Raw genomic sequence first — 15,103 nt, 5'->3', positions numbered from 1 at the left:
TTCCCGGAATCCTGAGCCCTTTGAAGCGGTGACCATCGACGGTAATGAAATCGAAGTGGTCAATATTAGAGGTCTGGAACATAGACTGTGAAAAATGATCTGCAGCAGTACGTGTCTAGACATAATGAGAAGTAATAGCTAAAACAGCAACAACTTCTCACTACTAACATCGACATTAAAGGAAGGCTTTAGCTCGATATATATAAATATAGTTTTCAAAAATTGTAACGGTCACTTTTGAAAATGTATGTTGATTAGCATACGAAACGTCAAGTTCTGTTTAACAAATAGATTCCATGTTGCCGTGCGTCTGTTCAGTAATAGGCTGATTTAGCAACAGAACGGGAACGTCAGTGGCGACGTCGCGCGCAGCAAAACTACCAATGAGAATTTAGAATAGAGAAGAAAAGAGTGGAGTCTATTCTATTCTGAATTCTCATTGGTGTTTTTTCTGCGCGCGACGTCGCCACTGACGTTCCCGTTCTGTTGCTAAATCAGCCTAATAGATCACAGATGACGTCAAAATGTGGTAAGAACAAAAAAGTGGCACACGAGGCGATAGCCGAGTGTGTCACTGATGTTCTTACCACATTTTGACGTCTTCTGTGATCTATTTTTTGAACAGACCCACGGCAACATGGAATCTATTTGTTTTATATAATAAAGAATTAAACTTTATTTGCATAAAAGCTGATGGTGACGTCAATCGTGCGTCTGTCCTCTAATAGATCATAGACAAGAACCAATCAAAATCCGTGAATAACTTGGGTTATTATATAATAAAGTATAGAATACATGGCTATTATCACTGCAGTGGCTCCGCTGCTCGCTAGTAAAAGTTAATGTTTAAGTAAGGAATAAGGTTTCTCATTGAGCGAAATTCAATGTTAAAAGAACAAGTAAGGAATATCTTCGAGTGGCTCGGCGGCTCCGCGGCTCGTCAGTTGACTACCGAGCCACTGAAAAAGTACTTGTTTCAAAAGTGGCGCTGTATACTATAGTTTAGCCTACAAAAATTTGGTTTTATTAACGGAGTTGATAATGTAAATTGGCCGCCGACACAGCACCGCAGTTTCTTTAGAAACTACCCCCTTCATTCATTTATAGTTTAGCCTAGTTCGCGCACTAACGAAACAGCCATTGGCTACCAACCTCTAGGTGGGTTTACAGGTTGATTAAGTGAGCAGTACTCTGCGATCGTTCGATTGTGGCTTCGAGTGCTGTTTGAGTCACATTTTGGCCCTCTTTGCAACGGCTTTATAGACTTCTTTCATGATGGCGGCCAAATAAGATATTCTTCTGTTTTGATGCCAATCAGCACATTTCAAAAGAATAAGGGCATTAGGTCAAATTAACATAAAAGCAAAAGAAAGAAAAAGCGGTTGCCATTTATGAAAGTGGTCTATTTTGTTCGGCTTACTTCTGACAAAAATTAATTCATATCCGTAGTTTATATGCATAAACATATTCATGAAATCATTGACAACATTGGCAACAATGACATTCGTTGTTCTAATTTCATCGCTGTAATGCGGAGACCTTTATTAGGTTTTGCGTTTTTTATACGAAACTTGAACAAAACATTGTTCTAGTAAGTAGTAAAAAGTGTTTTAAATTTAGAAGCTCTGTGAAACTCTTCAACGGGTTATTTTCAAACAACTTAATAAATATTCACTAAACATCAATGACAAACATTTTGTATTGCGATTGGATCTTAATGGAGTCCTTTCAACACCTGACAATTTCCCGGCCGCTGCTTGAAGTTACGACTTTACCGCGAAACTCTTCGTTCACTTAGCGACAGAATCCTCTACCCTCTCTCCCAAAAAATCGCACTTACAGTCGAAATGAAAACGGAAACAAAGCGTTTGATTGTACGAGGAACGTTTTTCGTGGTTTATCTTGCCATAGGTATGGTTGTGTTTAGGGTCTTAGAATCACCAAATGAACAACAAGGTGTGTTGATAGCCAAGGAAGCCATTGCTCTTATGTCGATAAAGTACAACATTAGCGATCAAGAGATGAGGGAATTTGTCAAAATTGTCACCGAAGCGGAACATTGGGGCTACACAAGTGGTTGGGTGGAAAAATGGAGTTTTACGGGCGCTTTATTCTTCTCTGGAACAGTAGTAACCACTATAGGTGAGCTACTTTGTAAGTGCTGTTCTTGTGTTTGTCCTAAACAGCTTGGCGGTTACCTTGAGCTTATTATTTCCACAGTTCTTGATCGTTACAACAAACACCACAATTCTTTTCAAAGGTCTTCTAATGTATCCATCGTAAAAACTTAATAACATAACTTTATAGTGATTAAACATGGTAACATTGTCTCCAAGCCAAAACTAAAACTTTGTTGGCCATTTGAAAGAAACAATGAGATAGAGAATTAGCATTAACCGGCTGCATTTCAAAAAGGTCGAAATATAGCCGTTGCTATTAAATAAATCATTTTGATTAAGGACACAAAAACACTTAAAACGCATAGTTTGGTATTAATAAACGTCTTTTAGAATGAAATTGAAAAAATAATTGTTGCTAAAAATACAGTTTTTTTTTAAAGCCGGGTAAGTGCACGTGGCAGCCTTTGAAGTGAAACGCTTTAGTCAAGGCCTAAAATGTCAACAATTTATTGAAAAACTCACAGCAAGAATAAATTAGCATGCATCAGCATTGGTTGTTCAAAGACAGCTGATTAACGCAAACTTTAACAGATTGCCATTTGTCATTTGTCCTTTTCAAACTTAGGGTTACATTTATTCTTCTCGGTTTCCAAGCCACTGAAAACAAAGAGTTGGTCGTCGTTTACAGTTAAAAGTCACTTTTTCTCAAAGGTCAGTTAACGAGTCAATAACAGTAAAGAGACATTAACATGAGCACATAGAGTTAACGAGACTTGTTGCAATGATAAAAAAAGATTATCATTCAGTAACTAGTGATAGTTGTCACGGCAGGCGGAACGCCCGATGTTTAAATAAGTAGTCACACATGAAAAACACAAAACACACGAAAGCCTTTACGTAGTACAGTCATGTCGCCAAACCAAGGGTTCCGATATTTCACGTGAAGTTTCTTGAAAATCTATAGAACACCCGGCCACCTTTTGAGGGTCTGCATCTGACGTCACGGAAGCCATGTTGGTGAACAGAACAATGGAGCAAAATGTCTTTTGGGAATCTGACTCTATTATTATGCAAAACTCGTGGGGCCATTTTCCAACATTTTGCACACCAACATGGCCGTCTCATTTGGTGGATGAAAACCAAGAATTTGCATGTCAATGGATGATATATTTTTTGTATGTTTCCTCGACAAACGAGGTCGACCCAGTTTCATTTCGAATTTCGGGATAAGGAAACCCAGTGAAGTACATAACATCACAGAGTTCTATTCTTTGTTAAAATTTAAAAGGATTTTTCGAACATTGAATTCCCTGGAGATCAGTCTTAAAATCCTACACCATAGTAACTATGCCTACACTAATGGACACGTCATCAGTCAAAACTTTATAGCTCCCGCCGGAAATTGCTCAATGTTTAATTTTCGTTGCATCTTTCAATTTCTTATTTGGCTTCGTCAATGCCTGCGGTTTCTCTATCTTGCACCGAAGTTCAATCTACGATCATTGTAGATTTCGCAGCCTGAGACCGAGGAGGACGCTGGATCCGCCTGTTGATTGTGGTTTTTAATACTAGCGCCTGCAGTGTCCTCAAGTTCTTCCAGCGGATGCAAGTGCACGCCGAATCTTTCGGCGTCTTTCGCGTCTTGAACGAAAACCGTCGCAACGCTCATTGATTATTTGCGGGCATCATACTTCCCTCCTTGAACGTAACTGTTGATCCTTTCCATTCACGAAAATCAACATTCTTTCAGTATATCTGACCAAACCTTCCTTCATTCAATCCAACGGCGATTTGGCCTCTTATGCCAATCATGCTCCAGTCCAGTCACAATCTAGCCTGCTTGCAGTCGGTAAAGGGTGCTGTTATCGCGAAACATATACTAGTGTATCTAACAGATAGTAATGCTGCAGAACATTCCGTTTCTACTGATTCCTGTACACTTCTTTTAAAAGAATCTTGTTTTTCCGGCCTAGGCTGAATTCATGTTCTTATTTTTCTTCCGATTTTAGGCTGAAAATATATATTCTTAAATAACATTTCCGTTTTAGAATGTGTTGGGGTATTACAAGTGTTTGGTGTGCAGATCTGCATCGCGTTACAATGTGAACGTGCTCCATCGCTTTTCGTTGCAGTCAGCGAGGTCAAGATGTCACGTCTGACGACACTTGGCCGTTGTGGCGGCTTTAAAAAGTGCATTTCGCACAGAAACACCGTGATGGAAACGAAAGTACTCGACTTCGTTTCAACTTCGTTTTATAGAGAAAGAAATAATTTTATACGGTTAAGTTAAAAACGTATAATTGTATTGTATTTGCAAATTTTTATCACACAAAATATATCGTTATTTCAGCATCGGGTTTATTCCTAAAATGTTCTTAAAATTTCGCAAATTTCAGTGTCGATATTCTTATAAAATATATTGTTATTAAAAAAAAGAGTGTAGCATTGGTAAGAAAAGCAACGTCGCATAGAAGTGAGTAAGGCACAGGTATTTTTCCTTGTGGTAATCGAACTGTGAACCAAAGCCATAAGATTAATACACTGAAGGAGGTCACATGGAGAACTCCTACAAATGACCTATTATTTCACTTAGTTGTGTTATCATTGCTGGGCAGTTAGTTTCTTTATCTCTCTTTCAGGGTACGGTCATTTCGCCCCTAGAACTTTGTTTGGTCGCCTCTTCTGTATGCTGTACGCGCTATTTGGGATACCGATCACGTGGTTAATGCTTACATCACTCGGAAGGAAAATAGTGGAGAACATTGGCCTGGCATTACAAAACAGAGGACGGCACCCCGAGAACAAATTGTACAATGTATGTTGCTTATTAATTGCCATGGCGCTGGCTACATTCGTCATGACTGTTATCGCGTTGGTTGGCTTGTTTGCTGAAAACTGGACATTCTTCGAAGGCATCTATTTTGCCTTTATTAGTTTAACAACTATAGGATTCGGGGATTATGTCCCAACGCATCCGAACTTTGATCCCAAGAAAAAGGAACATTCTTCTTTCGCCATATCCTTGTTTATTTTATTTTGCTTTTTGTTGTTTTCGTTTGGACTTGCAGTAAATTCAAGCGTTTTACTGTCGATAACAAAGATTATGGAAGACAAAACAATCTTCGGCTTTCAATCAATATATAGTAGCGAGACTGACGAAGACGACACAGAAGAAGAAGTGCATAGGCAAGCATCGCCGAACGAGTAACGAAACTGAAGCCACAAATTAGAAAAATAAGTCATTTATAGCTCCAAAGAGAATATTGAAAAAATTGTCCAGTTGAAACAATGAAAATAAAAAGATAAATATCGCGTAGTGTCCTGTTATGTCTCAGTGTCAACTTCCTCTTGCCGCTGTTGCTCTTCCTGTTCCGTGTTCAAACCACTAAGGTAGTGCTGGTTAGCACTGAGGTTATCAAAGCATCTTAAGTTGGAAGACGCAATTGAATTAAGAGAAGATAAGGATTTGGCATTTGTCAAAATGGTGCCTAGTTCCCAGAGCTTTTGGCCAAAAAGCCCTGGGAACGAGGTTGTGATAGTCTCTCCGACTCTTCAATGTCTCGTACCAATCCTTCACATAAAATTTTATAAAAACGAGGTTTTAATTGTCCGTCGAGATTATAGGCGATAGGTCAAAAAACCTCCCGCCACTTTTCCAACTCGGCCAATGAGAAGAAAAACTAAAACTAATCGCTTTTCTAATCGCGATTGCTTTGGCTTTTTAGTGGGTCGCCATGCTGTTTACACGTTTTGCTATTAGTCAATAATCATTTTGGTTTATGGCTAACGACCCTCCGGTACAAACAGAGGAAAAAATCAGGGATCTTCATTTAAATTAACGACGGCGGCTACGACACCGAAAATCCCACTTCATTTGACCAATGAAAATGTTGGTTTCTCTTGTTGCCGTGACCATCGCTTTCCCGCAAAATCCCTTTTTATTGACTAAAACGGATGACTGATCATAACTTCTCACTTGTCAGTCATATGTTCTTGCAGAACAACCTAGGGCGATAAACTCCCCCTGCGCAGTGGCAAATCAAACTTGTACCCAGGTTCAACTTGTTTGCTGCTCCGAAGTTAGCTTTGCTATCTGTTGGAGAGACTGGAGAGAACATCTTCTTGTCACGGTCAACCACATCAAAAAGATACTTGCGCTGAGAAGCGAGGATTAATCACCCAGCGAATTAGCTCCCCCTCTCCCAGTCGAACAACCCAAGATCTGAACAATCTCATAGAAAAAGTAAAAAGAAATACAGACGAAGTAAAAAGAAGCGCGGAGAGAAAAAGAGGGGGTGATAGGAAAAAAATTTTCTTGGAACTACAGTTGTCGGAAAAAACATCCTCCATCCGTCCCGTGTATTTCATTCACATGAATTTACCTTAATGTCTCCTCAATCTTCATTTCCCAAGCCACACGATGACTGCGCGAAGAAAAGTTCGTTGTGAACGAGCGTTCGTCTGTTCATTGAGCTCTTACGAACAAAATGATTTTGGTAGTGCTAAATATTAGTTCCGTTATCGTGCGATTAAAAGGATGTCACTTGGCGGAATGATAAGACAATTCGACTCAAAGTCCGGAAAGTGGCCAATACAAGAAATGCAGTGTTTTGAAGTGCGTGTCTATGAAAGACAAATAGGGCATATTCATGTGAATCACAAAGACAAAAGTGCTGACTTGTCCGGTACTTTGTGACTTGCAGCTGGGCCGTGATTTTCAGCAAATCCATCGCTGTCCGTGTCTCTTTCAGTTCTAGCCGAAGGGAAGCAACATTTACGACCACTGCGGCCATGGGCATGAAAAGAGTGAAAATTTATATTTTATCTTGTCACACCAAGGGTGAATAACGAATTTAGATTTAGATTTATCGTTTTAGTTTCTTCTCGTACTCAGTTTCGGTCATATGTCAATTCCACTTTCGCCGTGTGTAAAATATCCGTTCGTTGTAACTTCAACATGATTTTCTCGACATAATTTAAGTTACAAATACTGCCGAAGATTGTTGTGGTAACGTATTGTCTTTCGTGTGCTTCCTCAAAATTTAATTTACTTTTTCGGAGACGTTCTTGATAATATATATAGGCTGTTATAGGTTGTTACGTTTGGGAACAAGAAACTGTGAAAGCCTTTATCGGAAGCGACGCTCTTAAGAGTAATTGGAAATTCTTACTATGATGTAAACAATCAAATTGAAATCTACTTAGTGCATTTCTGGGCCGGGAATGTTGTTTGCTGGGCAATATGATGCGGTTTTCTCGTGTCTACAGGTGAAATCCAAGTACGAAATCTCGAAAATAAAGCCCGCAGTGTTGCATAATTATCGCAAGTCTATAACTTGAACGTAAAAGTTCAAACAGAAACCTCGTTTATCTAGTGCTAAGGTATTTCTTTCACGTTTTGTAAATTTCTTTTGCGTTGCAAAGTTTTTTTGACAAAGATTTCTTATCCTCAAGGTCAAAATTGTAGTATCGATTTTGTGGTGATATAATCGAGAAAAGTGTCTAATTAGACGTCTATCTCCAGACTTTGGCTGATCTAAACGGAAAACAGTTTCGACTCAAAGAGCCGGGCCTCGATATTATCTTTAGCTTTTATAAGTGTTTCTTTCTTTTTATTATTTACGGAATATTTAAATCATCCTTTCTCGGTTTTCACTTTATTATTATATATAGTTCGAGTCACTTAAAATCTCAATATGAAGATTGGTCGAGAAAAGCAATTTCGTAAACTATATATTACACCCGCAGGACAAATCATCAAATTGCCAGCAAGTAGGCAACTGAGAAAATCAGCATAAAACGGCAATTAATTGTCGAGATGATCGTAAATGTCCTTGGTAACTCATTTCCGAAGGCCTCTTTCTACAGTTTAATTCAGATACGAAGGGGGCAACTCGCTGCTCGCTTCGTTTTTAATGAGCTATGCAGTAAACTGTATTCTTTGAGGCCTGTCTTTCAAATCATAGCTCAACAAACGCTAAAGCCGCACCGGCTTTTACGATGCGGCTATGAATTTATCTTCATAATGTTGCCACTTTTTCGTCAAGAAATTCAAAACTCATTGTCGATATTGCGGAGCGTGGGCATCACAAGCATGCGCAATTCGGAACTAGTTAGTTCCGACCGCCGGCCGGTAATTATGCTTCCCAACCCCGGGGTTGTTAATTGGGTCATAAATATAATTCCTTGTAGTTCTGAAGTTTCCTGCATTCAATCGTATCACACAAAAGTTTGAACATCTCCTCGAGGTCATTTAATTGCACGAGCGAAAATAACTCATAGGGAAAGACCCGGTGAAAGCAAAGAACCTGCTGGGATTATTAGAACGCGAACTTTTGTGCTTTTTCACAAAGTGTTTAGTTGTGATTTACGGCCATGTAGGCATCCCAGCCTGAAAGAGCGGGGTCATAAAGCTGTCGACACACACGGCCACAAAGACTTCAGTGAAGCGAAAAGAGGGCACCTTAGATTACCCTCCACGGAAAGGGAATGTGGCTGGCAGAAGGGCACAGAAATTTTGTCATACAAATTGCGATGTTCCTGGCATATATCTTTTTAGGAGCGATCGTCTTTCAAGCCTTGGAGTCACGGAACGAAGAAGAGGAACGAAAATCAATGTTGACAGCCCGGAATCACTTCCAACAAAAGTATAATATTTCCCAGGCTGACATGCAGGTCTTCGTCAACAAAATTGAGGATATTGTCGACCACGGATTTAGCCAGCACTGGATGAAAAGATGGACTATACTCGGTTCTCTTTTCTTTGCCGGAACTGTTGTTACAACGATTGGTAAGAAAAATTATTTTTTTGTCAATAAATTTCATTTTTGCTAAATTCTAAGCCTTCGTAGGGTCTCAAATTTGCTTAAAAATTGTTTTCATCTAAAGAAATCCTGTTTCTTACAATATTCTGACTCTTTCTCTTTCTTGCATCGTTTCGATTCTTGATTAAAAATACATTATTTTCTATTTAACTGTTTATTCAACAGAGGACTTTAATCAAATGGAGTTTCCAACTGCGAGCGAAACCGTCAGTTTAGCGACTTCCTTGCGTCTTCCATGTTTCCAGCGCAATTGGCATTGTTATAAAATGCAGCTGTTGCTTTAGCAGATACGCGTCAAAACGAAATACGATTTCTCGACGACAACAGAGACCAAATAATGGAATTTGATTGAAGAACGATAAAATAAAGGTATTAAATTTTCAAGTTTGAAAATTTCCAATATCCAGATGAGAGGATTGCTGTATAGAATATTTTTTTTAAAAAGGAACTTGATCAACACATTTTCCACGCTTTTGTGATATTTAGGGAAATCTACAATCATGAAAACACCACTCACTTCGCAACTTGGAAAATGGCTTATCTTGAATACTACAGTTAAGGTCTCAATTCATTTGACAAAGCAGCTGTTTTTTTCAAGGCTTGAAAAGAAAAATATAAGCTCGGGAAACTCACATCTTAATTCCATCTCTGCACGCGGACCAGTTAAGATAAACAAAATTTACACTCTACATTGAACAATATCTTCCACGATTACTCCCTAAGATTGTATTGCATGATAACACCTAGACTAAGTGCCCAAAGAGAATTTCATGATCGACGTATTTTTCAACTTTTTTTAAAAGAAGTCTGAGCAGTTAGGTTCAGTGACCTTTGTGGCAGTTTACGGCCTTTTCCTCGGCTTGAAACCGCTTCAGGAATATATTCGTGTCAGAAAATAGTTTCCATAGATAACCCGAGCTGAGCAAACAATTTTACATATTTCAGCTACCTTCTGTTCATTCTTTTCCAATCGGACCTCGAAACTTTCAATATGCTTCTTGTAAGTAACTCGAGAAACGTGAATGATTTTCACACTGAGGAAAGAATTGTCTTTGTTTAGGAACAAAATAATTCCTAATCTGGCTTTGCATGGATATTGATTTCTATTAAGTTTATTGCCAGCAAACAATTCAATTGAACGATCATTTGAAAAGATATGTTTTGTGAACAGTCTTGCGAAATTTTAATCAATAATTTTAAAGTTATTCGGAAATGCGGGAAACAATACTATCTATTTAAATGCAAAAAGCAAATAATTTACATTTTGAATTCAAAACCAGCTCGTTTGCTTTACAATAGATACGATTTTATCATCCAACAACCCTCCGAGTTTGTTTGGTCCTCGACAAAAAGCCGGCAGACCGTGACCAAACAAAGCGATCCAATCTCTCGTAAGTGAGAGAGCTAGTTAACCAATTGCAATAGAGGGGACGTTGGGATTTTCGGTTTTTCGGTTTTGGCCATTTTTTTAGGCCGGTTTTTCGGTTTTTGTGTCTCTTACGGTTTCGGGTTTTCCCTTTTTTTAGCATTTGGTTTTCGGTTTTCGGCCAAGGTACAAGCGGTTTTTCGGATTCGGTATCCAACGCGGTTTTCGGTTTTGCCTGTACGGTTTCGATCTGGTTTCCGGTTTCCTCATCGAGAGCGCGTGCCGCGAGAGTTCTCAAACTCCAAACGCAGACGTCAAGTCAAGGACTTTTTTTTCTTACCACAGTAAACGTCAGGCTATTAAAGTTCCCGATGACCACCAAAAAGGTAAATTAACTGGGAAATTTTAAGTTAGACCATTTTACAGTCAATACAGGTCGTAGGTCGACTGATTGTTGCAAGATTTCAATCGAATCTCTGAATTCACGTCTAAATTCTCAAAATTATTGATTTTCGATTGTAGTCTATAGGATAGCTCTTTGTGACTGCGAAATCCCTAATTTAAACACAGACTAGAGGATATGCCTGATTCAGGATACGGGTCTGTAAACTTTCGGTTTTGATGGTTTTGTATTTGGTTTTCGGTTTTAATCGAAATTCAATTCGGTTTTTCGGTTTTGGGCGAATTTTTGTGCGGTTTTTCGGTTTCTAACAGACCCCAATGCTCCCCCTCGCAATGGGACCCTCGGTGCGTTTGACATAGCAAAAACAATATGAACTCAATTAAAACGTAAAACACGACCTGTATATTTAAGAAAGATGTAATTCAAGTCAACATATGTAAAACTCATTTCCGAATCATTTGTTATCGGGTTTGTAAAGCATTACTCGACAATATACACGAGGAAGCGGAAAATTTTGACGTATTTTGAATTTGACTCGGGTTAAAACAATTAAATTCTTTTTTTTTTTTCTAAACATGCTCTTTACTCGATTAGCTTAAATCCGGGTTACAATTCGCTCTGACGAAAGGCAACTTCACAATTTCTTTACAGTGGTCAATTTACAACATCAACGAATGAGAGAAGCCGATCTACTCGCTTAGCATTTCAAATATACATTCATTTCATTCATCAACTAGGTTGATAAAGCCATTTCTGTATCTCACCGATTCTCCACCGACAAAGGAAGCACAGATTCTTTAAAGACTAAACCCCCTTTTTTACATCTTTGTGTTGCTTCAGATATGTTTTTTAAAGCAGAAATTCAAAATGGGAAGGAAAAAACCCCCCACTAAGATATCACTTAACATGATAAATAGAAAAGCCACGCAGCACTTTATTCTCCTGCGTGGGATAATTGGAGACATAATAGAAATAAAATGGTTGAGTTTCGAGCAGCGTGGTCCTTGTGCACGGTTTAAAATCGCCATCAGATCCATGACAGATGTGTCATTTGAAAGGGATTAGCAAGACAGCAATAACTCATAACTAAGTCGATATCCACACAGCGATCAGCTTGTGACCTTTCCATTCATAAGCTGACTATTTGCGCTTGTTTTCAATACATTTTGACAGCAAAAGCACAAACAGTAGGAAATGAAAATTATTCCAGTTTCTAAAGCTCATATGAATCAGTGTCAATCCTGATTTCCACAACTTATACTGAAGTCACGTGTTATTTTTTCCAAAATAGAATGGGAACGAGTTAGAAGTAAAAAGCTCCAGGTATATCATCAAATTCCCATAAGTGATGTAAAAAGGAGTGTATGACAGCCAGTAAGGAGAATAAACAATCGGATCTTGGGAGTTAAAGGGTTAATTTTAAGTTTCAACTAGTTTGTGCTAAGACAAAAAATGGCACGAAAAAAATGCTTTGTGGAAAATATTTTTTATATTCTAGGACTAAAAAAACGTACCGTCTCTCCCACAAATTATTGGGGTAACTACAAATTAATTCCGTCAATCATGCAATCATGACATGACCCACAGGGGCCTTTGATGATGCTTATACCTTTGTCACAAATTTCACCGTCAACTGCATGTAATGATTCTCACTGTATTAATTCCTTTTAAAACCAGGTTACGGTCACGTGACTCCCTGCACCAACGCAGGTCGGATATTTTGCATACTGTACGCCTTGGTTGGAATACCATTGACATGGCTCATGTTATCAACGTTGGCAAAGTACATAAATGAGTGGATCGGCCACGCACTCAAATGCTGCTACGAACGGGTTCTCAAACGAAAGCCAACAGGAATCGGGATAAAGACAGCTTCAATTACACTGATGATAAGCATACTCATGATTTTAATTATAGCACTGTTTGGCTGTTATCTCGAAGGATGGCGATATTTAGACGGCGTGTACTTCGGATTTATAACCCTCACGACAATTGGTTTCGGCGATTTTGTCCCACTGCACCCCTCCCCTAATCGCGACCCATCGGGTTATCCCGCCCACGTGTTAATATTTACGATCATGAGCATTATCTACTTCACCATAGGCTTAGCCATCGTATCCAGTGTGTTGTTGTCCATAAGAAATGCCATGGAAGAGAAGTCTTTAAACGGATTTCACATGCTAAAAGATACTGGAGAAGACTAGAGGGGCTCAGACTGTTGATAATTGACTTTCAACATAACAACGAAGAAGTACTATTTCCTTAACGAGAGCGAGTGTTTCATCGGGGTATTCAAACACCGAGAAACAAATGAAATCACAAGGCGGTAGGCCGAGAGCTTTTATTGTTTCGAGGTGTTTGGATTCCCCGATGAAACACGAAGCACGAGTTTTGGAAATAACTTCTCATGATCACTCTCAAACAAATCATAAACAAAGACTTAAAATTAGAATTGTTTGCTATCTAACATCCCTTCCTGGATAATTTCAATATCAAAGATGTTTTTCACCGGCTTAATTAATTTGCATTTATGATGCGATTTGATTTATTCTGAGATGTAAAAGTTGCATTTACAAGTTCTGTTGTTGTTTAGTCCAAGATGTATACCGCAACAAAGTCTTTCGAGAGATTTCGGGAGCCGAAAGGTGTGGTGGATGAGAAGAAAAGTGTTGATAACGCAGTACCGAAATCAACAGCTTATAAAACCAAATGGTCGTGTAAGGTTTTCGAGGAATGGAAACAGAATCGATTAGTAAAGTCCTGTATTTTGGAACCCGGCGGCTTTTTTACCACGAAAGACTTTGAAGAGGGAGTACAAACTTTGGACGGCCATTACAGAGATATCTGTAATAAATATTCATTGATTTTGTGCAAGTTGTCATTGTGCATATTTTAGTGGTATATACCACTTTCACTGGAGAGTGGTATATTGTTTTTCATTGGGTATCCAAACACATGCACGTGATGTGGTATACATGCAGTGATTTGTGACAGTTGACTTTATGAATTATTAATGAGTTTGAGAAATGACAATTACAAGTGACACACAAATGAAATTAAAACCCGCACACAAAATTAAATTGCAGTTGAATATGGATATGTTATCGACACAATTGCAATTAGGGTAGACTTTCATATACCAGACTAAAATGGCGGAGGACAAAAGAACCATTGTTATTCCAATTAGGGTTTGCTAATTAGGTATTGTTATGTTCGCTTTGTTCTTTTGTTTTATGGACATTAATTATTTCAGATTTGGTCTTATTGAAAGACCAGCCTGCAATTAACAGATTTTTACTTCGATTTTCAAATAGTTTTTCCATACCTCTGTGTTCCATTCTTGTCAATGCTGCAATGTAATGGCAATTTCCTCCCCAAGGTCTTCTCTGTTTTCAACATGGCAACTAGCCATTGATGTAATGTCCAGGTTTTGTAGCAATCTCAGCAATCTATTATGAATTCACTCCAGACCAACTTGGTGTTTGCAGAAATGTATCCCGAATGTTCTTTATGATTTGAATTTTGTTTTAATATTCACTTAAAATGGCCAGACTGAAGTGTACTCCCTGCTCGGCTTCTCTGAAGAGGAACAAAGTAAAAAACTATTACTAATATTTTAACATAAAGTTAAAGTTAATTGATGATGCCAAGCAATAACATTTGTGAGTCCAGACCCTTTGGATTAACCTTGTTCAGGCAATTTCCTAATTTTGAAGCAAAAATTGCTCTTACACATTTATATTATTATCATTTTCATCATCATCATCATCATCATCATCATCATCATTATTATTATTATTATTATTTGTCATCTCACAGCTAAACTGATTTTAAAAAGCTGGTAATGTTCAACTGAAGATCAAGTTGCAACGTGCAACCTTAGGGTGCGTTCAATTGACCATATTCCGGAATAGGAATATGTGGAAGAGAAGTAAGAAATCCTTTGTTTTTACAGAGATTCACATTAAAAACACCTGCTAACATACTATTTTAAACATATCTTTATTATCCTTGTTGCTTCAAAATGCCAGACATACCGTTTTAAATCATCACTCGCATATTCTTATTCCGGAATAGGGTCAATTGAAGTTACACACCCTTAGATGTTCAGTGCATTTCCCAAATTCCTAACTGTTCCTAGGAGGCAGGTCTTTTGGAGGGTTCCAAAGTTCAGATTTCCATTCACACATCATTATTATTATTATTATTATTATTATTATTATTATTATTATTATTATTATTATTATTATTATTATTAAAACAGCTCTGTTGTGCTTCATAATAGTCTCTTTTTTAATTATTATTATTATTATTATTAGTAGTAGTAGTAGTAGTAGTAGTAGTAGTAGTAGTAGTAGTAGTAGTAGTAGTAGTAGTAGTAGTATAATAC

At 38.1% G+C, this 15,103-nt stretch overlaps 1 protein-coding gene across 1 annotated transcript; it reads left to right on the top strand.

Moving 5' to 3' along the window:
- The first annotated feature begins 1,610 nt into the window (after window positions 1-1,610).
- LOC138040771 (uncharacterized) lies at window positions 1,611-13,581 on the top strand. The gene is made up of 5 exons (XM_068886443.1): window positions 1,611-2,142; window positions 4,760-5,324; window positions 6,824-6,926; window positions 8,589-8,910; window positions 12,391-13,581. The coding sequence occupies exons 1-5, from the start codon at window positions 1,848-1,850 to the stop codon at window positions 12,915-12,917; spliced, it is 1,812 nt and encodes a 603-aa protein (XP_068742544.1). The 5' UTR covers window positions 1,611-1,847; the 3' UTR covers window positions 12,918-13,581.
- Window positions 13,582-15,103: the final 1,522 nt, after the last annotated feature.

This window comes from Montipora capricornis, chromosome 3 (assembly GCF_036669925.1).
Source record: "Montipora capricornis isolate CH-2021 chromosome 3, ASM3666992v2, whole genome shotgun sequence".
Taxonomy (NCBI): Eukaryota; Metazoa; Cnidaria; class Anthozoa; order Scleractinia; family Acroporidae; genus Montipora; species Montipora capricornis.
Note: the sequence above shows the minus strand (reverse complement) of the source record. Positions and strands in the feature narration are given on the sequence as shown.

Coding starts and splice junctions, on each gene's coding strand:
- LOC138040771 (XM_068886443.1), top strand. CDS start 1,848: ATGAAAACGGAAACAAAGCGTTTGATTGTACGAGGAACGTTTTTCGTG. Junction 5,325..6,823: donor AGGCAAGCATCGCCGAACGA/GTAACGAAACTG, acceptor TGTGACTTGCAG/CTGGGCCGTGATTTTCAGCA. Junction 6,927..8,588: donor CGGCCATGGGCATGAAAAGA/GTGAAAATTTAT, acceptor AGGGCACCTTAG/ATTACCCTCCACGGAAAGGG.